Source organism: Parus major, chromosome 15, assembly GCF_001522545.3.
Source record: "Parus major isolate Abel chromosome 15, Parus_major1.1, whole genome shotgun sequence".
Taxonomy (NCBI): domain Eukaryota; kingdom Metazoa; phylum Chordata; class Aves; order Passeriformes; family Paridae; genus Parus; species Parus major.
In genome coordinates this window covers 10,832,354-10,859,484 of record NC_031784.1, presented here as the reverse complement: position 1 = coordinate 10,859,484, position 27,131 = coordinate 10,832,354, and the positions used below count along the sequence as shown (strand labels likewise).

Below are 27,131 nucleotides of genomic sequence, written 5' to 3'. Positions count from 1 at the left end.
TTTTATCCTTAATTGCTAGGCCTTTAACGGATGCATCTAAGTAAACCTGAAGTTGCAGTTCCATAGCAATGATTTTTCTTTTAAACAAGGAAAGAAGAACAAAAGCAAGTGACTCAGGCTGGCCTGGAAATGCGACAAGAAGCTGACAAAGCAACAGGGTCAGTCACGCAGCCAGGGTGTTTCATGGGCTGCTAGAGGCAGCCAGTGCTACTCTCCACACATTAGAGAACATTAGATACTAATGGGATCTTGCCCAGCAGCAAGATCTTCCTATTGCTTCCATACCACAGGGATCATCTGCAGCTGGGCTTCACAGACTTATTAATGTAAGGAGCCTGGTTCAGATTAGCTAAAAAAGCCTCCAGCACATCACAGAAAACTTCTAACACATCTGAACCTCACTGTGGCTTTTGCCCCTGGGAAGCAATTAGATATGTAATTTTAAAAACAGTTTGGTTGCTTTGCTGTTCTCACAGCTTATCCCTCCATACTCCTTACAGGTTGTCAAGAGCGTCTCTGGATTTGCAAGGAGACAAAGTACCTTCCTCCCCAAATTCTAGAGGTTCAGGAAGAAGGAATATTTTAAGAAATACTTTTTATTGTATTCCAGTACTCTGAAGTAAAAGTTTGCTGCCCAGCCAGTGAAACACACCTCCAGCATATGAGAACGAGTCCACGTGCAGGACACTGTAAGGCCAGCATGAAATTTGCAGCTTTACTGCTGGTCCACGTGAGATCATACCCTTGGCTGGCTGCTCTTCCCCTTTCAAACTATCCCCTTGGACTTCCCCAGCTGTCACCTGTGCTGTGCATCTACCTAAGAGTGCAGCTGCCTGGCTCCGTCCTCCGAAACTGCGGCTAAAGGAACTGTGCCTACTTGCATAGGAGGCGGGGCGGCTGGGCAGCCAGGGAAGGAAGAACGCCGGGATCTCCGAGTGCAGGAGCTCTTCTGCCACAAAGGCCACCTCAAACCATTTCCTCTGGAAGGCTGAGAAGTCATCCATGGCAGCTGTGTGCCACATGGCAGGCTGTTGCAGCCCCACTGCACAAGGGGAAGGGCAAGTCCGGTTAGAAACATGTGGACAAGACTCAGACAGAAAAGTAGCTTTTGAAAAAGAGGCAGGATAAAAATTACTTGATGTTTTCTGCGATTGTTTGTTTTTTTCCTTAACTAAAAAGGCCAAATTTCTAAGACTCTCATGAGATCAGTGGTTTTGGTTGCTCCCAAAATGCATTCTACTGCAGCACCCCTAAGAATCAAGTGCTGCCTAGTGATTATGCAAAGGGATAGTGAGGAGAGTCTTGTAATAACAATGCTGACCTCGGTCTGGTTCTTTGTCCACAACAATCTTGTAAAAATAAAAGCCATAAATAAAGGTTCGTAAAGCTTCTCCAGATGCATGGACAATAAGCTGCTCTTCTAACATTTTCTGAACAAGAAAAAGAAAGAACAGAGCAAATATGATAAAAAAGAAATCACTCTTCCAGTTAACATAAAAAGGTTCCTAGAGAACATTAGGAAGTAATTTTCTTTTCCTTGACATCTTTTTGTCCAGGTGTGTGCCTAACAAGAATACCAGCAAAGTTATCTCTTGATATTCAGTAAATGTAGCAATTTCTTATCTCCCTGAGAAATTACATTTGACCTTTCCACAGATGTCTGTCTTCTTCCCATACAGTGCTCTGGTTTTATAGATGGATTTATAGAAGGTAAGAGTTTGGAAACATTCTAAGCTCTCTGTTAATTGATATGGGATCTCAGGAGAGGAATGAACTCCAGAACATTTCCAACCTTTTTCCCCTGACACAGTTCAATACAGAAAAATCCCTTGATGAATACAAGCAGTGCTCCTGCATAAAGTGTGTCTGCTTCAGCATCCACAACAGAAAGGTCATATGCTGGTTTTATTACAACTTTATTAACTAATTATTGGAAAAGAAAACCAAATCATGGCCTAGTGCCTCAATTCCAACACAATGCAGAGTAATTGGTAAGTACCAGCTAATTGAAGGTTATAAATAAACCCATCATTATATAAGTGGAAAAAATCCGTATTACTAGTGAAGAATATGTTGTTGTTTTGTGATAGAGAATCCAAAAAAAGTCATATTCTTATGAGCACTGCTTTCAATACTCATCCATAAGAGGATTTTAATTAGTAATAGGAATTATTGCTATGCTTTGCTCTAAAACTTTCTTCACAGAGTGAGGCATTTCTGGCCCTCCATATGCTCCTGGATAGTTTCCTTACCTGCATTATGTCAATGGCCATGGCCTGGGTGTGCACCCCTTCCACGTTATTCACCAGCCAGTGCACAACCTCTGCACTGATGAAGCAGTAGGGGGAGAGGCCCTTCTGTTCAGAGAGCAGCTGGATCCCTGTGCTGAAGCACAGCAAGCCACACATGTTAACACAGGCAGACTGAGAGCTCTTTTATGTAACAAAGACAAAAATCACCGCTGGGGAAAAGAAAAGAAGTGGTGGGGGAGATGATAGAATACAGGACAAGAAATGCACAGTGCCCCTGGAGTGATGTCTCACTGGCTTTTGGTAACAAGATGAAGACCTGACATTGAGAGCACTTTAGTGACTTACTGGGAATTCTTGATTTGACAAGGTTCTAGGACTCTAAAAATCGAGGTCTTTGCTCGTATCTCAATTTCTATAAAATTTCTTATTAGAGAGTCTGGAACTGAATAACAAAAGGAAGTTTAAAACTCTTCAACAGCTGACATGGGGCTCTCCTTTGAGTGACTCCACTTCTCGTGTCCTCTTATTAAACAGCTCAGATGTTAAGCACATTTATATTAAAAACTTACGTGGGGTGTTTCATGGCTTCAAGAATCTCTACCAAAGTGGAGGAGGAAGTCAGAGCACTTGTTGAACACTGCTGAGAGCTGGGCAGTAAACAAAAGCAGGTTGAAAAATCAAGGAAACCAACAGATTTATTCAAATGTGCACATTTAATAAAATTGCTCTCTTCTCAACAATGACTTTGAAACATTTATTTCTTTTTTCATCTCAAGAAGGACAACTAAAAGCATCAGGTGAGTATTTCCCCCCTGAGGTCACCAGGGCATTGCTATATGGACCCAATGCACCACATGTCATATCCAGCTGTACTCAGCAGCAATTGAGAGTAAACATTTTGAAACTGGCTAATTTTCTTTTTACTGTAATGTACAGCCACAGGAAACAGGTGGTAATAAAGTTTATTTTCAATATTACTTCCTCCCCAGTGTCTTGCTTCCAGGTTAGAACCTCTTGGATTTCATCAACTTACTTGATCCAATTAGACCTGCAGGCCCCTCCCACCCCTCTTTGCCAAAACAGACAGGAGATGTCAATTCAAAGCCTGGTTTCCTACTAGCAGATTTCAGAAATGGAATTTGTTCATTTCTTGAAGAATGAAGCCCTCATTGAGGGTGGAGGAATCAGGCCTTGTATTCATTGAATTCTGGAAAACTGGGTTGCAGGGCTTATTTTACTACCAGTCTCTCTGCACGTGGAAATGCTGCAGTGAGGTCTTGTGACAAGTGCCTGCTCGTGCTGACAGGCACAGCACAGCCTGTTCCCAGGTTCCTGTTTAAGTGCCCATTCCCTGACACCAGAAAGGGGCTGGAATTGAGGAGCTCTGCAGTACAGCACTGCTGTGCCTTTCCTACCTGCCCTCTGCAGCACCTGCTGTGCTGTATCCCGGGTCTGCAGCGTTCTGGGTGCTCCCCAGGGCCTGGGTGCTGCCCCTGTCAGGGACCTGCCCCGTGGGCAGCAAGGTGTTGCCATCTGAGGTTGCAGGAACTGATTGATCAATAGAGACCTGGGAGGGGTAAACACAACAACATCTCTATGAAATTCATCATGTAATCCATTTCCCATCTTCTCCCCTCCCCACATCATCCGTGCCTCAGCCCAAGTTAGTCAACAACAAGCAATACTCTAAGGAAGCACAAGCATATGCAGAAGGGATAAATACAGCCTTATTTTGTCATCACCACAGAGCTCCTGACAAACAACACATTCAGACCCAAATATAGATGAGGATCACCAACCCAGTAACAATTGTGTTGAGAACTACTGGCAAACCAGCAACACCAGTCCAAACCTGACACTTTCAACCCAAGGGAATAACTATGATTATAAGCACTCATTAGACAGAACAGGACACTTGATAACTATGGGAAGGTAGTAAGCATTTAGAAAATATAGTTTCAAGTCTAACTCTCAAAATTATGCAAATGTATCACACGAATTCAAGTTTCATAATGCTCAGAAAAAAAAAAATCAGCTCATCTTCCCTCCCTTCTCAGGGCAGTATGAGAAGGCTGGTTGACACCCACCCACACCTATGTCGCCAAGACAACAGGAACACTTTCCTCCCGCAGGAACACTCGCAGAATTCCAATGGTAGACTGAATAGTTCACAAAATTAACATAAAATCATTTCAGAAAGAGCATGAATGCTGAAGGATTCAGCTAAGTACAGGCTGTAATTGCCATCTGTCATTAACACGTATGGTTTAGTAAATGCACATTATATAAAAGCTGGAGAGGTGGGGGAGAGAACACGAACGGCAGAGTAACTCTGACTCAAGCTGGTGTAAATATGGGGGCTGCTCTGCCGTGATGGATCCACAGCACACACACTGCTAAAAATCACAAAGCTCGTAGCTTGACTTAGGTCTGACAGCCAAGAGTCCTTTATTTATGCCATTTCTCACATCTCAAAAATCTCTAATGGCAGATGTCCCTTTTTGGGCAGCCAAAACCAGCAGATGCTCCAGGGTCAACTCTACAGTGCCCATAGCCAGCAAAATCCTTCCTCCCTCCTCAGGGCTCACTTCAAGCAGCAGCATTTGCTACAGCCACACTGTGTTACTGCTAATTCCTAATTGGTGTTAAGTGGACAAATGACTTCTGTCACAAGGACTCTTTTAAACCAAGATGACAGTACATATTTTCAGCCTCAGTTGCTCAGGAATCCAAGGACACAATTTGACTTGGATATCTCCAGAGTCACCTGTCAATCAAACACCACAGAAGAAATTTAGCCAAGAACCAGACAAGTGAGCTGTTGCCATTTTGTTCAGTGAGGGAAGATGGAAAACAAGCACTTATTGAAAAATAAAAAGAGCAGCTTTAGTAGTTGACAAGACAGTAGTGCAAAGGACAGCGAGACAAGGCACATGAACATCCAAAACACAGCACAAACATTGAATGGTGGAAAAAAAATGGTTGCATCTGCCACTTTGTCCTGCCAATGCTGTACATCTCACTCTCAAATGAGAGTATCTGCAAACTAACACATGTTCCCAGCGTGGCAAGCTCAGGACACAAATGCTGTCCATTACCTCAATCCAAAAGCCAGAGATGACAACAAGCCATTCCAAACTAACCTGGGAGTAGAAGGTTGAAGCTGTGCGTGGGCTGCGAACAAAGTCCATAAAGAAGGCCCCATCCTGAAGGCATCAGAGGAAGTAGGCCCATTAATGGCAACAGCAACAAGGAGTTGAAGAAAAGCAAATACAAGGTTGTGCAAGTATGAAATGACCACAGAGAGAAAGTATGAGGAGAATGCAAATCCCAGACCCAGAAGGTCAGATGCAGCAGAATGCACAGCATCAGGAATTACTCACACATGCATCTTTACTTTCTCTCTCTGTAACAACACATTGCTCTTCCTGGGTACAGATGCCTTCCCAAAACTTTTAAACCCACACTGATCAGAAGCCAATTGAAACTGCAGCCTTCCCTTCATACTTCAAAGGAGAAAGTCTTAAGCTCTGAAGTATGGGGGCTTCCATCCCAAATACAAAACTGAAACACAGAAACCACAGGTGTAATGACAAATATCCAAAGAAGGACAGGGTTTTTTTTCTAATCTGTTAGACATTCAAACAATAAAGAGGGAGAGGCCAAAGACCTTTTTTACAGAAGCACCTTCTTCCTCTTAAATGCAGGTCGGGTATGGTGCAAAGGAAAGAGAAGAAAAACTCATCACAAAGATCCTTCCAACACTGCATTTAATACTTCATGCAAAATTAAACAGACACTGCCTGTGCTATGTTCCTGCCTACTTAAAAACCTCAGTGAATTTATCCCCAGCTGCTATTCAAAGATGTGTCAAGATTCTCTTATCACATAAGACAATGCAGTGGAACTCATCTAGATTTTCATTCTCTATTTGCAATTCCTTATTCTGTTCCCTTGGCAAAATATTTTTGTCTAGCCTGCAGTTAAGATGATGCTTACCTTTGTACATACCTATAAAACATTTCCTGGAAAGAATCAATGCCACAGTTACATGACTGGCAATTTACACAGTGCAGAAGCAGAGCTAAGCACCCTGGATCCTTAAGGGCAAAGACTTCCCAAACAGATCATGGATCAAGTGAACTCATTGGATTAAAACCAAACTGTGTCTCCCAGTAACTGGCTGAAGTGAGTTGTCAATTCTACTCTGAAACAAAGTACAGTGAAGCCAGTGGCTCAGTTTTGGAATAACTTGAGCACTGAAGAGCATCCTAGAAAAGCACTTGCTCCCTTGGCTTCTGGCAGAGCTCACAGCTGTGATAATTTGTCAGTTCTCTGGCTGCAAGTGTGTGGAAAGCCAGACCTCCCTGTGCTGAGGAGCCTGCAGGGCTGTGGTGACATGAGCCACACACTTGCTGCTATTCCCAAGTGAGCACAATGCTGCCTGCCCACTGGCATCTTTCCAACAGGCATGAGCCATCAATTAGGAGATTCCAATTGCTTATCTCCCAGTCCCTGTGTGTAAATATTTACAGGAGTGTTTACTGCTGCAGCATGAAAGGCCTGCAATTGATAACACATTCTTCCAGAGTCTCCAGTCAGCCTTCCAGAGAGGCTTTTGAATGTTACTTTTATCATTACTCACAACGGCATTTTCTGGTAGCACAAAGTCTGCTAATTTGGTTCCAGCACATTCCTGTGCCACTGCTAGGGAAGCCCACTTTGCCTTTTCCCCTTTCTGCCACACACAACTGGACACAACATTCCTCTTCCTGTATCTCACATGGAATTTTCACCTGTTTTACTGGTAGAAAGGGACATTTAAGATTTCTGTATTTAAAGAAAGAAGCTGATTTTTCAAAATGGTAGAAGAGAAGCATGCAAAGCTTGAATTATGATGTGGAAGTTTGCACACACACCTCAAGTCAGTTTGAGCACCTATTGTTTCCAGGCCTAGCACATCCTGCTCCAGACTCATCTGTGCTCTCCAAACACTAATACTAGGAGTAAGTGTCTAAGATGATCACAGTTACTCTACCACTTCAACTTTCAATATCTAGGTCTCCAGGATAATACAATACTTGTTGCTGGTGGTGGCACAAAACAGTGGATGTAGAAACATTAGATGCTTAGAGAAAAATGCTGAAAGAAGAGGTTGACAGGGATGAATCTGAGAACTTTTTCTTTGCAATATCTGAACTGCTGAAACCAAAGACAGGTCACATTTAAGTCCTCTATCTTTAGTCCTTTATCCTTGCTGTTTCTGTTGAAAGACCTTTATGTCAGAAGACAGAAAAATAATCAAAATATTTCTGGTTGGACTTGGAGGCAGAGTTCCTGCTCTCCTGGGTCTCACAGGACCATTGACAGAAAGGCTGAAGGATAGCACAGTCTTTAAGTGTCTCAAGACAGCTCCAGGAAGACCACTTCCTCCAGCCTGGAGTCCAGCCAGTGAAGGAATGACAGCTAAATCACTTCTCAGGAACACACCGCCTCCTCTAAACAGAGGCAAGAGACTCAAGTTCCTGCTGTTAAAATCCCACTCAGTGTTCACACAGTCACAATCTAGAGGTTGATTTTGCTCTCCAAGACAGCCTGCACACAGATGCACACAGCACTGTACTGCTACACCCAACAGTCAAGCCATGACTGAAATGAAATGTGCTACCAGCAAAGGAAATGCACTAATTAGCAAACAGCACTTAGCTCAGCAAAATGCTGAGATGGCATCCCAGGGATTCCATGTCATTGTCACTCTTAGAGAATTGAATTCCTCTGCCCTTGCACACAAAGGCCAGTGCAGGAACAGCCCTTACTGGATTAGAGAGTGGTATGATGTAGCCAAGTGCTCAGAGAAATAATCTTTGATTATTTGAGGAATTCTTGTGTAGAAACAGCAGCTAAAGAAAGCCCAGGAAGTCCTTACCTTCCGAGGGCTGTCCATATAGGTGGGTGTGATAGCAATGTTCCCACTCTCTGAAGGCTGGCCAGAGCTCTTCCCTGAAAGCATTGCTGCTTGCTGCTCCCCCAGTGTCCTAAAAGACAAGGAGGGAATACAGAGTTTATACAAACATATTTTGTGTCAGCTTCCCCCCCAAAGGCAACTTTTGCAGAGGGGTACTGCTGTATTTTCAGATATTTGCTTTCCCACACACTGAGGCACAGATCCAACATTCCCCAAGAACCTTTTACCCCCACAAACAACATGGACCCTTGAACTCAGTTTTATTATGCACGTGTAAGACTATTTCAGCATTAAAAATATTCATCTCTTATGTATTTAGCACAACATGAGGCAAAGTTCCCCAAATGTGCTTTAGCCAGCCCAGGTGCAATATGCAGGATGTTCTAGGCTCTCCACACAGCCTGTAGAGACTCACTTCTGACTGGCTTCCATCTGCAGCAGAGCTGAGAGTGCTGAGGTTCCTTTTTTCCCAATGGGAGGCCCAGACTGCTCCAGAGAGTGAGTGGGAATTGGACCAGCAATCTGCAAGCCTTTCATGGCAGACCCTTTCTAACAAAGAAAAAACAGAAGCACAGATTTAGTCAAGCTAGGCTTAACTAGTAAGCAAGAGCACAACACCTCATGTCAGCAGGGCTTTATCAAGCACACTTTTAAAAGGGAGTCAAACCATTGGTAAACAAGAAGTGGAATAGCCTAGTATCTTGGGTGGATGTTATTCTGAAAATAACATTTTGTTATTCTGGAAAAGGTGCATTTGCTTCAAAATAAATTACCCTATTTACTGTGAGAACGGGACCAGGATTTAACACACATTAGCCAGCTTTTCTTCAGCCTCTTGAAACCACTGTTTGCCAAAAGATTCATCCACATGTTTCTCTTTCCCCAGTCCTTCTCCTGAATCTGCAGCACATAACCAATCCAAGTTAACCCAGAAGTGACAAGCTTAACTACCTCAGACCCTTTTGGATGAACTGTCTGCATGCCAAGGCACCCAGGCCAAGCCCACCCACAGCACAAAGCAGAGCACACCTGCAAAGAGGAGGCATCAGGCTCGTGGGTAAGAAAAGCCTGGCCACGGTGTAAAACAGAGCAGTGCCAGGCCAAGATAGTGCAGAAGAGCCTGACTCGTCCCTGAGCAAGAACTGCCCTGAGCCTGGTCCCAGTCACAGCAGCACGGGATGCTCATCCCAGGGCAACTTCCCTCAAGCTGTTAGCCAGCCCCAGTGTCTGAAAGCTGCCACAGCACACGGGTCAGCAGTGTCCTCTGGGGATGGACACAGGGACACTGTAGTGACAGGGACACAGGCACCTGCCCCTGCCCACGCCTCATTAGCGGCTCAGGGCACACCCAGCCGCAGCGGGGGCCGGGGACTCACTCGGATCATCCGATCGGAGCGGTGGCGGCGGCGGATGCGGTTCAAGCCCTCCACGAAGCGGATGAAGCCATCGAGGAGCTGCCACTCCTCCTCGTCCGAGCGGGGCTTGTCGCCGTACACGTCGCAGTGCGCCTCCCCCTCCATGATGCGCTTGGTGGCGCTGATGCAGGCGGGCAGCAGCAGGAACCGCGTCCTCCAGAACTTCAGAGACTCGATAAGGCTGCAGTGGAAGGCAGCACAGAGCTCAGCAGTTTCCTGGGAAGGGTTTTCCAGAATCTGAAGTATAAATCTACCTGCTGCACATTTCAGTGAGTGCAGCGACCACCTCGCTGCTGCCCCTGAGACAGAACGAGCGCACATGCAAAGAAATGGTCAGCAACTGGTGGCAACAAGGCTATCCTCAGAGTAATTGTCACACAGAGATAGGCTTTCCTTTCTGTAAAAGATAGGCCCCAGAAGCTTCTTCTAAAAATATGCAAGCAAAAAGGATTTTTCAAGGTGCACATTAGCGTAGGAGGTATTTTGACTGAGACCTGAAAAGAAAAGATGATAAAGACTGGTTGTGTGGAGAGAAGATATCAAAAAAGCTATTGATACTAGTGGAGATATTCCACATTTCTGGTAAGCAGTTGCTACACAGCTTAGGAGTAGGACTGCAGTCAAGCTCAGCACTCAAGCAAACCTGCAACAGCTTCAAAATATATGGAAGTTTTGAGTCAGATCCAGAAGTCAGTAAGAAGCCAAGAAAAGCATCTGTGTGGTACAAAATGCCATCTTATTTCTTTGCATTTAGCAGGGGAAAAAAGAAGTTCATGCTGAATTTTGAGATCAAGAGTCTGTATCAAAGGTCAGATAATGCAGCAGCAACGCAGAGCAAGGTTCCCACAAGGCAACAGCTGCTGGGAGCTAACAGTGAAAGCAGGCCAGATATTCTCCCTGGAGTACTGAGCATTCCTGGGTTGAACTTGATGGTGAAATTTTAGTCAGAAAGGAAAAGAGGCAATTAGGACACAGAACAGTCTGGATGGAAAAGGAACTCTCACCTGAAATCCTCTGAGCCAGCAGAGCAGATATACTGATCCAAGTAATTCCACTTGTACTCTTCTAGTCTCTCATGGGAAAATTCTACCCAGCAAGAGACAAACTCAGAGTCAGAGTGTGAGGGACACAAGCTGTAGGTGTAGTTTATCTGAGCAGATTCATATGGATACCTAAAAGATCAAACACAAGCATTAATCTCAGTATTATTGATACTGGTGCTTCTCTTTCTTCTCCTAAAAAGAAAGGTGTTCTTTCAAGCAAGCACAGAGCTGGAGAAGAATGTTCATCTGAAGACTGACAGCAAACTGCTGAAGCAGAGAGATACTCACTTGGGCAGGTACCGAGTCACAGTAATTATTTTGTCTTTCAAGGTGACTTTGTGGAAGGTACGGCCCATGCTCAGCCAGTACTGATCCTCTTCCTCAGGTCTATTTCTTGACACAAGACCTAGTTGTAGAAAGCAAAATCCTTTCAGTTTACTGCAGAACTCAGAACTTTATCAACAAACTGTGCCTACAGAGAGAAGCTCCAGAACTGCAGTCCAGAAGTGGGTTTCTGAACTCAACACAAGCTAAAATCCATCTTTCAGGCCACGTTTTTAGGAGTCTTTTGTTCTAACAGTTAAGATTTGCTGAGCACTTGGGATTCACACAGCACCCATTTGGAACTTCTTTGGGCACAACCACCAAAGAACAGCCAACATCAAGTGTTGAGCAACTGGTGGATGTGCCTAATTTGAGGCTCCTGGGACTGGCAGAAGGAAAGAGAAAAGCCTGACTTGTCAAGGCCAGGGCACTCACCTCTGCTGTAGAGGGGACTGCTGCTGAGCGGGGGTGGCACGGCTGGGGCCGGCTTCTGTGGCTTGGATTGCACAATAATCTGATAGCCTTGCATGAGACGCTGACAAATAAACTCCTCAAACACCTGCTGGGCTGTCATCTGCACTCCTTCCTCATCCCTCCTGGACACAAAGGTTAAGCAGACTAGAATAAGGAAGCTGACCACACACCTATTCTTAGCTCTGCTCCAGGCCCTGGAGCCCTGTCCCTGGGAACACCTGCCTGTGGGAGCAGGGGGAAAAGGGGCACCTTTTGACACAGGGTGATTAAATGCATGGCAATATTTACTGCTGCCTTTGAGAGAAGTTTGGCAACTAATAACAAATTTGCCTACAGCAGTTGTGAAACAGTAAATTCCACAAAGATGACTTTTTCAGCACTTTGCAGGCAGCTTCAGTGCAGTTTGTACATGTTCAGGAGAGCCAGTGGGCAGCAGTGCTCCAGCCTCTCCCACAGTGGGAACTGGAGAGCAGGGAGGGATTAGAGGGTACATTCATCTCCGTGCAACTCCTGCTCTGAACTTTGCCTTCCTACCATTTCTTTCAGGTGTTTCTTCATTAATCCTATTACTTCCTATGTGCTTTAATCACCTTGATTAATACTTTTGTTTTGTTCCCATAAAGCAACACAAGCAGGTCTTTTGACGTCTTACAAGTTACTGAAAGACCGAAAGAAGTTTAAGATAATGAGACTGCTTCAGTTAAAAAACCCATCCTAACCCTATTAAAGAATTGTTGCCAGAGACCTCTGAGACAAGCAGACAAGTTCTATTTGTTCAACTGACACTGTTTTCCAGCAAGATTCTTTAAACTAAAGATCCTTTAGAGTGAGGATAAGCATCTTATATACAGTGTTTACATGCATTTGCTCATTTAGTGTTTCCAAAGCACTTGCTAGGAAGTAGATTAACAGAGATGATAGCTTGAGGTTGAGTATTTTGATCAAATCACAACAGAAAAGAGACTTAAAAATTTGTATCCAAACAATTTCTAACATAAAATCTACCATACTGTCAGGTGGGAACATCAGAAAAGGTCCAAAGCTATCACTGGGGAAAAAAAAGAAAAATGTAAATATCCTGCTGCTCTGTTAGCAATCCATCATTCTCTTGTACAGATTGCAGTGTTCTTCTTCCTTCACTCCTTAAGCACAGGACTGTAGAGAGGAGGTGCTGGCCAAACCTGTCAATGTCAGCCTCTGGCAGCAGGTCATAGCAGCCCTCTGTGTAATCGTTCTGCAGGCTCTGGCGGTCGGGGAAGTAATCGGTGGTGAGAGGGAGGCAGGCCGGGGTGGTGAGGGATTTCCAGTCCACTCCAACTGTACAACAGAAGCCTGGCACTATGGGGGGAGCAGACAGCGTCAGAACTGCCTCGTCGTGTCATGGGGACACACAAGGGGGGCACGTGTGGTCACCCATGGAAAAACAGGGTGCAGAGCAGGATGGAAGAAGTGCGTGAAGAGGAGAGTTAAAAAGAACGAGAGACGGAAAACAGAGGTGCCATAAAGTCAACAGGGACAAAAAGGGGTGTGGAATGGGAAGGGAAAAAGAAAATAGGATGGGAAAGAAGGGAGGGAGAGAAAGAGACAGAGTTTGTTAAACAATGCAGTGCACATGCTGATTCAATCCCATCATGCAAAAGGCATTCAAAGTTAATACATTTAATTTTCTCTTGATTGAAAGCTAGAGCTGACAAAGCCACTGCTCTTCCAAAATTACAGCAAGTCAGGTGCAGTTACTGATTATTAATAAATAGATCAACATTCCAAGTCTGAACAACAAAATCAGACCAGTTTTGCATCCTAGACAACTGCAGAAGGAGCTGGAGAGGAGGAGAGAAAGAATGACAGACCAGCCTCTTTCTGGAATAGTACAACAGCAGAAAAGGGAGTATTTCCACAGTTATAAAAACAGAAGATCTATCCAGAGGGGTGGGAAGACCAAAAAAATAGTAACTTGGAAAGCAATCTTTTCCCACACCCTTTCGTAGAGTTATGCTGCAGTTTTGGGATTACAGAGATGTAAAACTAGACATTCAAAAGGAAAAGCTAACTAGATGATACCAAATCATCAGCTCATCACTGCATTACATTCTGACCCAATTCAAACCATCTGTATCACCTACTGATGCTTCTTGTCACAGAGATCCCACAGACAGAAATTTATTTTACTATAAAAGTGTTAACACCAATAGCAGGAACGCTGCACAAGGCAGCAATATAGGACAGACTGCTACAAAGAAAATGCTTTCTTAAGCAGTGACACACTTGTTTCTCTAGGAAGTGAAGGCAGATATTTCTCAGTAGATGGTACCAAATTCAGAAACTGACTGTACTAATTCTACTTCAACAAGCTGTTACCAAACAAACTTTTCATACTCAGAGGTAGATACGAGTTCATCAGCTTTAGTTTTTTGCATAATAGTGTCTGGTAAGGAAAGAATTTCAGCTGTAACACAACAAACAGCTTCACATGTTCTTAAGAGCTATGGAACGGCAATCACAGTGAGACAGAACAGGCAGATCCTGCAAATTACTGCAGGCCAAAATAAACCACTGCCAAAAGCCAAGGAGGCTCCTCACTTTCTTGCCTACCACCTCCTGATGCCTCTATATATGTACATGCCCTTTTCCCTCCCCATCTTCCCACCTATGCAAACTCTCTTCCAAACCTTTCTCCTGCTTACTTGGATCTGGAGAATTAGAGACAGCATCTTCCAAGGAATCCTTGTTCTGAGTTTTGAGGTTCACCCCTACAGGAAAGAAATGTTTTATTTTAAGCAACTATGCACTTCTCTTAAATTTCAAATAAAAATAAATCAAAAGCATGATAATGTTTTAAGATACAGAATTTCTCTGCATGGAAAAATCTCAGGGTTCTGCACAGCAGAAAAAAAAAACTAAGCCAATTAATGAGGAAAAAATACATCTTGGATCAAACTTGAACATCTCACTAGAAGTGCTCAGTAGCTAAAACCCAAACAAAACCCTTCTCCCCAAAATGGTGAAACATCTTGAAAATTAGATGTTATAAGCTCCTATAAGCAGCTGGTGTGGCACATGAGAGAAAAAGAGCTGCTATGAAGACAAGAAAAACTGCTGCCTTCAAAGCCATTTATCAAAATAAAAATTTCAGTAAGCCTCCAAACATTTAAAAGGAACTATTATTTTAAACTAGTTTAGGTTTAGATTTAGCTGGGAAATTGGTATCAACACCGTTGCCCTGTCAGAGAAAGGGTGGATATCTGCTACGTGAGGATGCCAGTAACGCGCAGGGGAGCTGGCTCTGAGTACATCCACCTTTCACCAGCCCCTCCTGCCATCTGCCATCCACACCAGGAACTGCAACAGCATTTACTTGTCTGAGCTACCACCTCCATCTGCGGGGCAACAGCGACAACATCCCCAACCCCAAGGGAAATAGAATAATTTTTCACTCTGAAATGAGGCACCAAACCATGCTGCAGGCGGCAGAGGAGAACCAGACTCAGTAAGAAATGGCATTTTTGGAAATTCAAAAAAACACAACTCTCCCCCAAACTGCTTCATTTTGTAGATGACTCAAACCATAAGGGAGAATTCTCAGTTCAGTCACTGAGTACCCACTGTGCCCCCTATAGATAGGTGAGAGTCTACAGACATAAAGGAATTCTGTAAAATACAAGTATGTTTATTATTGCCAGGACGTGCTCTGCATTTACATTGTGCAAACTGCATCCAGCTGAAATTTACAGTTTAGCAATTGCAAAAACAAACAGAGCCTATCTGAAGCCAGAAAATATAAGGAAATTAAATGTAATCAGATGAAATTCACAGAAGGAAGTAACAGAAAATAATTTTTAATGTGACTGTGTGAATACAAGATGAGGCACAAGAAAATTAAGTCTGCTAACTTCTTCGTGGCTCTGCAAGGCATAAGGGAAAACAAAATTGTCTTAATCCAATGCAATTTCAGAAGGGCAAATTTATTCCTAAAAAACATCTTTAAATTGGTTTTGAGAAAAGAATGTAAGTCTTGAATGCTGTAGCTCAGAAGTTCAACTTTTTTCCATGTGCCTAGCTAAAATGCATATCCACAAAAGCAGGGGGTAGGTCACAAAAAGCCAGAAACAAAGCAGAATGCTTAACCATGGCATGTTAATCCATTTACAGGGCTGAAGTGTTGAGAATTGCCACTACCTCAGGTGTCTGGGTAAGTTAAGGAAGATAGAGGTAATCTTCAAGTGAAAGTACAGACACATCTTCTCTCTAAAGGATAACAACTTAAGGCAACCCCTCTAAGAAAAAAAAATGCTTCTGAACACCAGTGCATATTTATTTCTTGTGTCTGAACATCACTGCTTTGTTATTAAGGAACTCAGTTACTGCCTGAGAGCTTATTATCAGCAAACAAGTGTCTTTCTATAATAAGCCTTATAAGACATACCTAGAGAAGTAGAGACACATTAAACAAAACCAAACTAAAATCAACAAAGCAACCTAAAGAACTACATGCACCAAGAAGTCCAACTAAGTGCACTACCAGATTGCTCTTTCCCCATCCTTGACTGTTCCTGCTCTGCAGTGCCTGTCCCCACATGTGCCACAAGTCCTGTCCCAGCCCCTGAGCGCTGCCAAGGCCCCGCTCTGCCCCGTTACCTGTGCTGGGGCCGGCCCCCAGCCCGTTCCCGTACTCCTCCGCCCCGCCGAAGCTCAGGAAGGAGCCACTATCTCCTGGATGCCGAGAGCTGACGTGTCTGCAGAGAAACAAACCAGTCTGTTTTGTACAGCCTTCCTCAACTCATGCCATTCCCTGCTTTTAGCAAATGTAACAACAAGCCCTCAGCCCCTCTGCCTCAGCCGAGCCCGGGCTGGAACCAAGCCTTTGCTGATGTGGGCAGAGATGGAATGGCACAGGGGCAGCACACAGAAGGCTGTGACAGCATTCCATATCTGCCCATACTGTTTGTTCTTTGCCTCCAGCAATAACCAAAGCACTGCCTTTGCAGGCCAGCAAAGAACCAGCTCCTCATGTCCCCTCAGGAGAGAAATAAAGCTGGTTGTCTCCACACCTGATTTCATATAAACCCAAGATTCAAGACTGAGCAAATGGCTCACCTGCCTGTTGCCTCATGGTAAGCCAGCTCCAGCAGCTCTGCAGAGGAATGTGTCAAATCCTGCTGCCCACTGCCCTGCATTTCTGCCATATTCTGGCGGGTTTGATGATGGATCTGAATGGCTTCTCCTGAGGGACCTACACAATTGCAATTGGATCATTGATCACCACTTCTGCACCGATTCCTCAGCTGCTTGTACCCTTCTTTTGCCAACAGCATAGGCAATGAGAGTTAATGGACATTAAAGAAATCATGTTCACAAAATCTTCAAAGCCTTGAACCTCTGCCATCTCCTCTGAAGCAAGTGAACCAAAATCTTTTTAAAAACATTTTGGAGGGCCTACTTACAAGGCACTAAACAATTATGCAAACAATTCAGCATCAGAAAATCAACCCAAACTCTGGTTACAATTCCCTTCAACAGGGAGCTGTTCTGTACCTGTTGCTTGTTTGCAGACAGAGATATTTCCCAGCAGAGACTGCTCAGGCGTGTAGAGTTTTTGTGTACACTTTAACACACCAGAGCTCTCAGCGGCTCTCTCGCTGTGCTAACCCTGGACAAAGGCCCAGCAGGCAGTGCCGGGGGGCAGCTCACCCACAGGGAAGGTGTGCATCCAGCGCCGGCGGTTCGATGTCAGCTTCATGGGCATGCGGGACGGGGCGAAGGGGTTGATGAGGGCTCGCTGGGGCGTGTACCCCCCCGGGCGGATGTGCAGCAGAGACTCCGCACTGCCCACGTGGAACCGCCCCGGAGCGCTCGAGTCGCGCTGCTGCGACTCCAACATGTTCTCAAGGAAATCTACAAAACACAACCAAGCCAGGGTCAGATCGTGCAGGAGCCAAGCAGGAGAGAATGAACTGCTCAGGGATATAGAGATTGCTCAGGATTAGGGGAAATAAGGAGGCCTAAGAGGTAAGCAGGAAGAGAAGCTGAAAGCAATTCCTATCCAGCCTGAAAATTACAATGTAAACAAGAACCCAGACAAGAAAAAGCATTACTCCATCTGCCGTTACAGCACTGCTGTAAACTGTAAATTTCTACTAAATGAATCCACAAAGAAACCACTTGCTATGCCAATTATGAAGAATTACTCAGACCCTTGAGAACTGGAGAAATCAAGACTGACATAACAGAAACTTCAGGAAGAGTACCACAGACAGAGTAGAAGCCACGGCTGAGCCTTGTACACATGCCTTTTCTGTAACACTCAGATCTGAGCACTGAAATCAGGGATCACTCCCAGGAGACATGGGACATAATCTCCACAAGATACCAGTTAGCTGTCACTATTCAGTGTAGAACAGATGTGCAGTTATTTAGAAATAGAAGAGAAGAATATACCACATAGATAAGTAGCAATTACTCTGCCCAGCAAGCAGAAATCCCAAAGAGAAGGAAGAGTCTCATTTACCGTTCTACATTGTCAAATACAACATGTGAAAAACTTCACTTCCTTTGACTCTTCCCTCCCTGCCAGTCCTAATCTACAAACATCCTCATCCTGCTGAACACCTTCAGCTGGGTCACACAACTATCCTTCAAACTAAAGGAGTAACAGAAATACCAAAGAAAGAAAAGAGTTGTGTTAACTGAACACAGGGGAAAACATGAATGACATCACATCACAGATGTGATGTCTGTGCAAGAGCAGCTCCACACCAGTAACTGTAATTCCTGTGACAGGATAAATATGGTACCAGTGTCATACAGCACAGCAAGAAAAAACCATGAAGAGCCTTCAGGGATAGAATTTTATAGAAGATGAAGCTGTTGCAGGAGGAATACAATTTAGCTAGAAATCAGCTGGGTTTGTAGAAGATACTGCATACTGCCTGAGAACAAAATTAAATTGGAAAGGAAGAAAAGGAGAGTGCCAGCACTGTTGACACACTGAGACAGCTCAGCAGTACATTGTCAAAAGGAAGGATCCAGAAAGTGAGTCTTAATGACAACAAATCCCCACAGAGAGATGTTAAAAGCAGAGTCCCCCAGGGCTCACTGCTAAGGCCAGTTCTCATTTGACAGATTATAGGTGACCTGGATAATACAAGTTCCTTGTGTATGTCCATACTTGCAGGCAGGCACAGGAGAATAGTCAAGTACTAAAGAAGGCAATAGGCAAGGGAGAAGAGCAAATCAGTGTCAGGACGCTCCAATTTAGGACAAGCCATTAAAAAAAGCAAGGGAATTGGACAAGGATGACAAAGGGAGAACACACACCCAGCTGCAGCTGGAGCTATGGAAAAGCTGCACCTTGAGTGCCAACACAAGCACCATCTCCCCTGTGCTGGCCTGGCAGTGGCCAACACAAACTTCCCCCCTTCTCTCCCCACCTGCCCCAGGCTGACCTCTGGTGCTGGTATAGCCCAAGGAGCTGCTGACTTCACACTGGTGCAGGTGAGGCCGTGGGATCATCAGGATGTTGGAGATCTTGCCCAGAGAGCTGTCATCAGAAGCCTGGCTCCTCACCTCTTCCGGGGGCAGCGTGCGGCTCTGCAGGGAGGGGCTGCACGAGACGTCGTACGAGCTGGAGCTCTTCCTCGTGCGGCTCTCCCGCTCCCTCACTGACCTGCTGAGAGGGATGCTCAGTGACAGCAAAGAGAGATCCATCCCAGCTTATCAGGGGGCTGGAACAGGCCCAGGTCATGCAAAAGACTCGATGCTCAGCAGGTGAACTCAAGAAGAGCATTCCAGGGAAGCCATCACTCTCTGTTTTGACTGCTTAGGTAATTTATACTTCTGTGCATCACACAACAAGAACACTGCAATGCTTCCAGCACTGGGGCTGTGAAAGGGCCTGCTTGACTCCCTCTGCAATCCTACAGACACCACAACAACCTGCTAGAGGTGTGGCCCATCACATACCAGCCTCAGCCTACAGTGCCAGGAACCTGTAGCTATAGGGAAATCACTTGGAATGATGAACTATTTAAATTGTGCTGGCATCTTTCAGCATGGGTTCTTACAGGCTGTTCAAATCAACATATTAACAAGTGAGTCCACATGCTCTGAGTTATGAAATAATACTGAAAGAAGCAAAGCAAAAAAAAACAACTTCAAAACAAGCTTGTCAACCCTGTATTTCTGAAAAAGCACTGAAATTTATAACTTTTTCAATGAATTTGTCCAGGACCTGAGAATAATCAGCCTTTCTCCTCAGACAAAAGGACATGAAGTAGTTGAGAACCTGCACTCAGCTTTTCTGCCCCTTCTCTCATTCAGACAGGCATCATTTTCAGGGATGATTCCTCATCACTCTGTTCACCAGATACTAAGCAGTGCATTAAACAATCTACTTCTACAACTCTGTGCAAGTCTAATGTGCAAATATTATAAAGACTAGCTTTATTCCACTTCAAACAAAATTAAAGACTGAAGGAAAAAAAGGTATATTTATGCCTTTTCCTAGACCACACACAGTATTTTAGAACTAAAGCATCAGACAACCAGTCATAAAGATCAGGTACATATGAAGCTTTTTGTTTAACTGTGAGCATGTGGAGATCAATTCTCCTTGTATTTCTATGGGTATTTGATGTATCAAGCACACATAGCATGGCTAAACCAGAAGCAGTGCATTCCCAAGCCTCTCACCTGAAAGTGCTACAGCGCTGGGCTCTGGATGGGCCTGGCAGTCGGAACACCTGGGCATCGTAGCCATCATAATCTACCTGGATAGGCAAGGCATTCTCAGCTTCCTTTGGAGCTCCTAATGCTGAAATAAAAATCATACAGCACTGCAACGTCTTTCAAGAATGATCAAGATGTGCAAGCCAGTGTATCCACCTCTCATCCCTAAGGAAAGTACCTATTCCAAAAGAAATCCCTAAGTGTCATGAGCAGAGCAGCTGGAGCAGCTCAATTATCAAAGTTGGTGCCCCTGAATCAAGCTGGCTGAGGCCATAATGTCTTTCCCCATACATCCTAAATAATAAATGAATAATTGCCAAGTCAACTGGCACATGCACATTAACATTCTGAATAACAAATACAGGAAATACTCAAATATGAGTTTGATGGTTTTCTGAAACAATTGTCCCTTCCTTGTGCTGAAGTGTCATTGTCTTACTGCAGGTGTTTGTTTGTTTGTGAGTCAGTGGGACAGATCATTCCAGAACAGCATTACTTACAGGCATCACGATTATTTTTTGCTTTCTCCGTCAGTGGCTGGAGGGTCCAACAAAGGAAGTGTGAAGTGACCAAAAAAAACAAACAAGAAAGAAAAAAAAAGAGCAACAGAAAAGACAGAAGGAAGGGAATCAGTCAGCATGTGCTAAGGAAACATCCCCAGTGTGACCAAGCAGACAAAGTTCAGCTTGCTGACTCAGTGAGGCAGCCAGACAACTTCAGAAATATTAAATACTGATACTTGGTCAATATTTCACATGTGTGAAAAACACAATGCTCAACACCTTTCTTCCTCTCCATAGAGTTTTTTGTTAGAGAATGAAGTTAACTTTTATGGTGGCTAAAACATTTCCCACCCAGTTATACCTAGAAGAGAAAGACCTAAAAACTAGTCCCTCATTCACAATCCCTACAACAAACTTTGCAGCTTTGCTTTCACAGCCTTTTAACACAGAAACTTAGTTCCAGCTCTTGGAATACTTGTGATGCTTGACTGAGAAGAGGTATCAGACAAGCTAGTAAGAAAATAGAAATCAAAAAGATTCCCACCTTCCTTCCTGCCAGCTTGATCCGTGGAGTGAAGCTGTTACACAGGAGTTGGCTTTTGGATGTGTAGAAACTGCAAGAAGAAAGTGTGGCTTTAAGAACTCAACACAGCTGGTTTGCTACACAGTAAACAGAAAGGAACCTGAGTCAGTTATTGGATAGAGAAAACAAGATACCTTTCTATGCATAAAAAAGGTATGGAAAACACTGAGGGATGGTTGAGAGAAGCTACTCTTTGCCTAAAGACAGGGCTTTGATACTTGTACAGCCTCAGCCTATACACTTCTTAATTCTTAATGATCATTGCCCAGATCATTTTCTCTTTCTACAGAGACATGCATTTCCACCATGCTATTTCCACAACTCTTTCTGATTTATACAACTGTAGTGATTCACACCAGCTGTTTGAAAACCCTGTAATTTCTGTTAGGTTGCATTAACGCACAGAGTTCTGCAAGAGTCATGTAATATTTCCTTCGTTTCACAAGGAAAGCAGAGGAGATAAACTATGAAAGAAGAAAGAGAATTCAAGAGATTACAAAGTGTAAAGCAAAGCAGAAGTGTTTAGCAAAAGCTGATAGAATTCACCTACCTATGATTTATCCAGTGTGGGATATTGTAATCATCACCCATTCGTGAGTCACCAGGGCCACAGCGATTATGGAGCTGAAAGAGTAATTCAGAAGCAACCAAATGCAGCCAGCCACAAAATGAGTAACATTTGTAGTAGGAACAGAGAGAAGGGAAAGCAACCTTACCTTAAAGAGTGGTACAGCATGCAAGGGTTGCTCTCCCATGCACACCAAATCCACTCCTATCCCTGTAAACAGACAAGAGTAGAGTTCAGCTATCAACCAAGCAGGGCTATGCCAAAACAAAATAGATCATCAGTTTGAATTGAAGACCCAGAATGTATTCACATCATATTAGAAGAGGCAATAATACTGAAAATGGTAGTTAATGGTCCCATGGTATGGTTACAAACCAACAGTACCTGAGGGGATGTAAGAAATTACTTTTCTAAACTAATGCAACTCATGCAAGATTTTCCCTTAAGGGGAAGGTTTGCTCAGACAGGTGAAGTTCTCCATCACAAACAAAAGAAAAAAAAATGCCTAAGTACTCTGCAAATCTGCTCATTTCAATGTGAAGTGCAGACACAAATCTTGCAACTCTTCCTCCCAGAGCACACAACTTGCAGTAGATACTTTTTCACAGCCAGAAGAAGACAGATCTTTCCCAAATCTGTGTTTCCCTTCAGAGAGACTGCAGGCAGTTATTTACCATTGTCAATCATGCGCTGCTTGGTGAGGATCATGAGGAGCCGATCCACCTCGAACACGCCCACACCAGGGGTGATCACCACCGACATCTGCCCCGTGCGGTCGAAGTTGCGGTTGATGTAATGCTTGTCAAACACTGCCAGAGAGAACACAGCAAGATTTGCAAAAAAAGGAAGTGTTAAGGAAAAAGTAACACAAGTCCACAACTATTTATTGGCAGCTGCTTTAATGGTTCTTCCCCTGTAAATTTTTTACCCATTGCTCATAACTTACCATTGAATGAAAGATTTATAGCCTCCAGGTAGTTCCCTTGTGCTGAGGTTGAATTGTAACCAGGAGGAAAGCCCTCTGGAAAAGTATTCAGAAGGGGAAAAAAAAATCATCATTCCTGAATACTAGCTTTATATAACAAAAAACCCACAGAAAAATACATCTGTACTAAATACTCTTAGCTCAAAAATTCCAGGCAAAATTGATGTTACTAAGTTCCACAGAAAGACTGAGGCAAATTGCCCAGCCAGGAGAGCATTAAGTAGTATGACACCAGACTCCAAATGAAACTGGATAGTTTATTGACAAGCTAAAATATTCAAAAAATAAATGAGAGCAAAGGATAAAAGCAGGGAAAGGAGGATTCTTGTACCTGCTTGCTCGAGTCGTACCAACACAGGATACTGGATGAAAAGCTTTTTAATGGTCACAAGCAAGGAGGTCCACTCTTCTCGCCTCTCATTCTGAACCACGACTCTAGAGAAAACACAACCTGATGAGGCCCATGAAAGGAAGCTATGAGGGGATGTGAGAAGGGATGAACAAACTGTAAAGAAATGCACACAAGAGTGTATTGGGTTGCACATACACTGTGGGACAAGAAGTGAAAAGAAACAGGAGGAAAACGTACTTGTAAAAATCTTCATAAAATCTTCCCTCATGATCCTGCCGAATTGATGCACGATGTGTTTCAGGAAATTCATCTGAAATGGAAGGAAAAGCACATCTTATGTCATGCTCTTGTATAGAAATGATTCATCTTTTCCAGCAAGAAGCTGTTATTTCAATTAAAATAAACAAACAAAAAAACCAAAAAAGCCCTCAGCAAGCAAACAAAGTAACAGAATACTTGGAGAAATATCAGACCTCCTATACAGTACAAAAACTGCTTTTAAAACAGTATGACAGCTTGACTACAATGAGGAAAATTTGCAACATTCTTCTAGGTAAGGCTTTCACTGCAATACTTTTATAACAATGTCTGTGTACATACTGTGCTTGATAGAGAATACTTGAAACACAGCAATTTAAAAAAGAGAAAAAGTCCCTCTCAGCCTATGAACAACTTTCATGAGATGAGATAGGTTTAAAATTGAAAACATGAAAATAGAGAATTTTCATACCTATAGATTTTGCTTCATAAAATGTTCTTGAAAATAGAACCACAGTCACTTCATGGCTGCAATTCTTCTCCTGTCCAGGAAGAACAAGAGCAAAAAGAAAATCTTAAAAGTCACATTTGGTAGAAAGAAGTGTATCTACGTGCACTGTAACAGCCTCTCTTCCCTCATACCTAGAAACAAAGGTAACTAGAAAAAAACTAGACTGTTGCATTAATGGATCTGCACCAGTGCTCTGAAATAACAAAATGGTCTGTCCTGCAGATTCTGTGCTGCTTGCCTATATCACACTTACCAGGAGCACTTTCCACTAGTCTCTAAAGAAGCTCCTCTTTGTAGTTGCCAAATTTTTTGTTAAGAAAACAGACAGTTGACACAGTTTGTTTATGCCCACAGCAATTCGATATTCTGATGTGTTATTGTTTGGAGAGATGCCCCCAACAATTCCAGGAAAATAAAAAATTAAAACTGAACTCAGTCAATTATTTACCTTCCATTTTGTGAAGAGGTCAGCAAGAAAACCATTCACAGCTTTCTCAAAGTACAGATCCCCTGCAAAATAAAAATCTCCCAAGCATCAGATGACAATAGTTACTTCAACTGTGGGGCATATCTAACCCTAAGATTCTAGGACAATTACATTTATTAAAATTCAAGCAGCTGTGTGCATAATAAAGGGCAATATCCCTAAGATAAGATGATAAAAAGATTAAAAAGCATGACTGTTTTATGATAAAAAGATTTTAAAGCATCATTTTTTCAGAGGATGTAAACATGACTCTTACTGCCAGAAGGATCTGACCTTTAATTCATTTTTCCAATGCATTTGCAGCATGCTGGGAAAGCATCTGTACTGTCTTTTAGACATAGAAAGCACAACTGATCCCCTGCTCTGATTTGAATAGTTGCCCAGTTCCATATGCCTAAACACATGGTCAAAGGAAGTGGCAAGAGGTTCACTAAAGAATTAAGCCAGAAAAAAAAGAGTGGCACAGAAGTGACTCATTCTTAATGCCTAATGTTATAATACTTCCAGCTGAATTTACCAACTTCAACCTGGGCTAAGGCAGGTTTCACTTCCTCAGGTAAGCTGATGTCATGAGACATCTAAAACATCAAGGTCCTCTTTGCAAAGGACTTCCACACATTCCTGGCTTCAGGATTCACAAACTTGTACCTGCCCTTATCACCCAACATATCCACAGAAAACCTTTCCAATGCTCACAGTGATTCTGTGGCTGAGATAACGGTACCCAGACTCTACAGGGGCAGGAAAAGGATGGCACAGGCAGGGGGAGCATGTGGCACTGCAAAGAAGGATCTAAGGAAAGACCAAAACACACCCTGAAGCACTGCCTAGGCTAAAGACAGGATATTTTAGTTTGCTGGTAGTGGCAGAAAAAATAGTGGTAGTTTTCTAGCAGGGGCAGAAAGGACAGCTGCTACCATCCACAGTCACAGGCATGTCAGTTACCTACGTACCATAAATATCAAAATCCCACATTTCACAGCTCATCTGGATAAAAATATAAACCATGGCAGAAGTGGAGCGGAAGACCACCTGCAAAGGAATGCCAAGACCTTATTTAAAACCAAGTACATTCATTAGAAGGCCCAAATGAAGAGTTCACTACACAGCAATTTATACAGCCATGGCCCTTGCATCACAGGGGATTTCCCCTCTAACAAGTCATTCCTAGTGCTGCCAGCACAGCAGAGCTGAAGTTTAATAATGAATCATTCTCCTGAACTTATTGCCATTCTTCACCTTGCAACACAGCCAGTTCCAATGATCCATACAAATCTGCAGGTAAGATAGAATTACAAAAATCCTGGCAAGGAAAGGAAGGGAAAAACTGCTTTCCCCCTGTTTCCTGAACTCTTACCCGAGTGTCCTCACTGATGTATCCACAAGTGACTTTCTCACTCTTTACCCACAGTTCACCTGCCTGAGCCCTGGAAGAAAAGTGCAGAATATTTGAATATGAGGATTAGAGAATCAGTATTTGAGCAAGAGAGATGTACCAAAATCTGCACTCAAGGATGACTTATTTGGTTAAAACCTGATGTTTAACCCAAAGTATGCCACAGCGATTTTTCTCTGCATCTGCACATTTCCTTGTCCCTGTGTCACCCCAAAAGCAACTGAAGTAATTCCCTCTGAACTATTAATACAGCTTGGGAAAGGAGAGGTAAATATCCTAAGAGATAAAGAAATATATAGATATGTACTTTGAGATATCCTAAGAGATAAAGAGATATAAAGAAAATTATTTGGCATTCACCAGAGGCCATGAGTGTAGCTGGCTGCCCTACTCTTAGTTTCCCTTACTCTGAATCAGATAGAAGCCTTCCCTCACCCCATGGTGCAGACAGAAATCTGAAGATGAGTAAGAGAACAATGAAAAATTAAGGATTTTTCAGAGAAGAGTCTCCAGTCAGATACTTAAAACTCATGAAGCTAAAGCAGTAAGTTACAGCAAGCCCTCAGAGGAGGCACTGACCTGATACCTGCAAATTCAACTTTTTGGGTGACATATGCACATGTGCTGACCTAGGAAAGAAAAGTTACATGTGTTAGAAGAAGAGCAGGCTCAGAGAGAGAAGAACAATTTACGTAAAAACCACTCACACTCAATCATGTGATTTTTATGACAAAAGTCACAAAATCCATTCAGTGTTGTTACTGCTAATAGCTCAGTCTACAGAACCTTTGTAAGAGATAACAGAAAATCACTTTTAACACAGACAAACTCTAACTTGGATCATTTGCCTAATTCACTGCACTTAGAGGAGCCAAAGACTGCACTTCAGAGATGCAGGCAGAAGATATTCTAATAGCTGCTTATTAAGTAGTGCTCTCAGAGAGGGGACACTTCAGCATACTTCTACTTGAAAAACATTTGGATTCAACTCCTTCCAAATGTAGTAAATCATTAAAATTCAGAACATAAGTAAACAAACTCTCAACAGCATTTTCAATGCCCAAGACAGTAATCAACATTGTAGCAGTGGAGTAGGAAATGATGAGATTTGTTTTTATACAGTACATTTACATCCATTTCTCCAACTCTGATGTGCCACTCACAGCACAAGATCCTCAGGAGCTGCTGGCCCTGCCTTTGTCTTTGGTTCTCTGCATTTTGTGAAGCACTTCTTTTCTTTCACAGCAAGCAAAATATAAAGTTCATCACCTGCACCCTGCCCAAGGGCAGC

General features: G+C 43.3%; 1 protein-coding gene across 12 annotated transcripts in view; it reads right to left on the bottom strand.

Moving 5' to 3' along the window:
- The window catches only part of DEPDC5 (DEP domain containing 5, GATOR1 subcomplex subunit), a 39,343-nt gene that overhangs the window by 8,128 nt on the left and 4,084 nt on the right, over positions 1-27,131 (bottom strand). For 2 of the 12 annotated variants that reach the window (XM_015643658.3, XM_015643657.3), the window contains exons 7-38: positions 26,420-26,469; positions 25,802-25,871; positions 25,398-25,476; positions 24,406-24,467; positions 23,919-23,988; positions 23,426-23,498; positions 23,168-23,271; positions 22,798-22,872; positions 22,526-22,660; positions 22,000-22,061; positions 21,834-21,907; positions 21,245-21,314; positions 20,698-20,734; positions 20,162-20,282; positions 18,916-19,136; positions 17,162-17,365; positions 16,568-16,703; positions 16,109-16,206; positions 14,158-14,223; positions 12,655-12,838; positions 11,435-11,595; positions 10,964-11,081; positions 10,637-10,804; positions 9,594-9,813; positions 8,633-8,766; positions 8,179-8,287; positions 5,396-5,458; positions 3,668-3,819; positions 2,822-2,899; positions 2,253-2,385; positions 1,322-1,430; positions 818-1,042 (exon numbers count right to left, since the gene is read on the bottom strand). In XM_015643658.3, the coding sequence (XP_015499144.1) occupies positions 818-1,042; positions 1,322-1,430; positions 2,253-2,385; positions 2,822-2,899; positions 3,668-3,819; positions 5,396-5,458; positions 8,179-8,287; positions 8,633-8,766; positions 9,594-9,813; positions 10,637-10,804; positions 10,964-11,081; positions 11,435-11,595; positions 12,655-12,838; positions 14,158-14,223; positions 16,109-16,206; positions 16,568-16,703; positions 17,162-17,365; positions 18,916-19,136; positions 20,162-20,282; positions 20,698-20,734; positions 21,245-21,314; positions 21,834-21,907; positions 22,000-22,061; positions 22,526-22,660; positions 22,798-22,872; positions 23,168-23,271; positions 23,426-23,498; positions 23,919-23,988; positions 24,406-24,467; positions 25,398-25,476; positions 25,802-25,871; positions 26,420-26,469 (3,661 nt within the window). The other 10 variants (XM_015643661.3, XM_015643660.3, XR_004499585.1 and 7 more) reach the window with 10 other exon arrangements.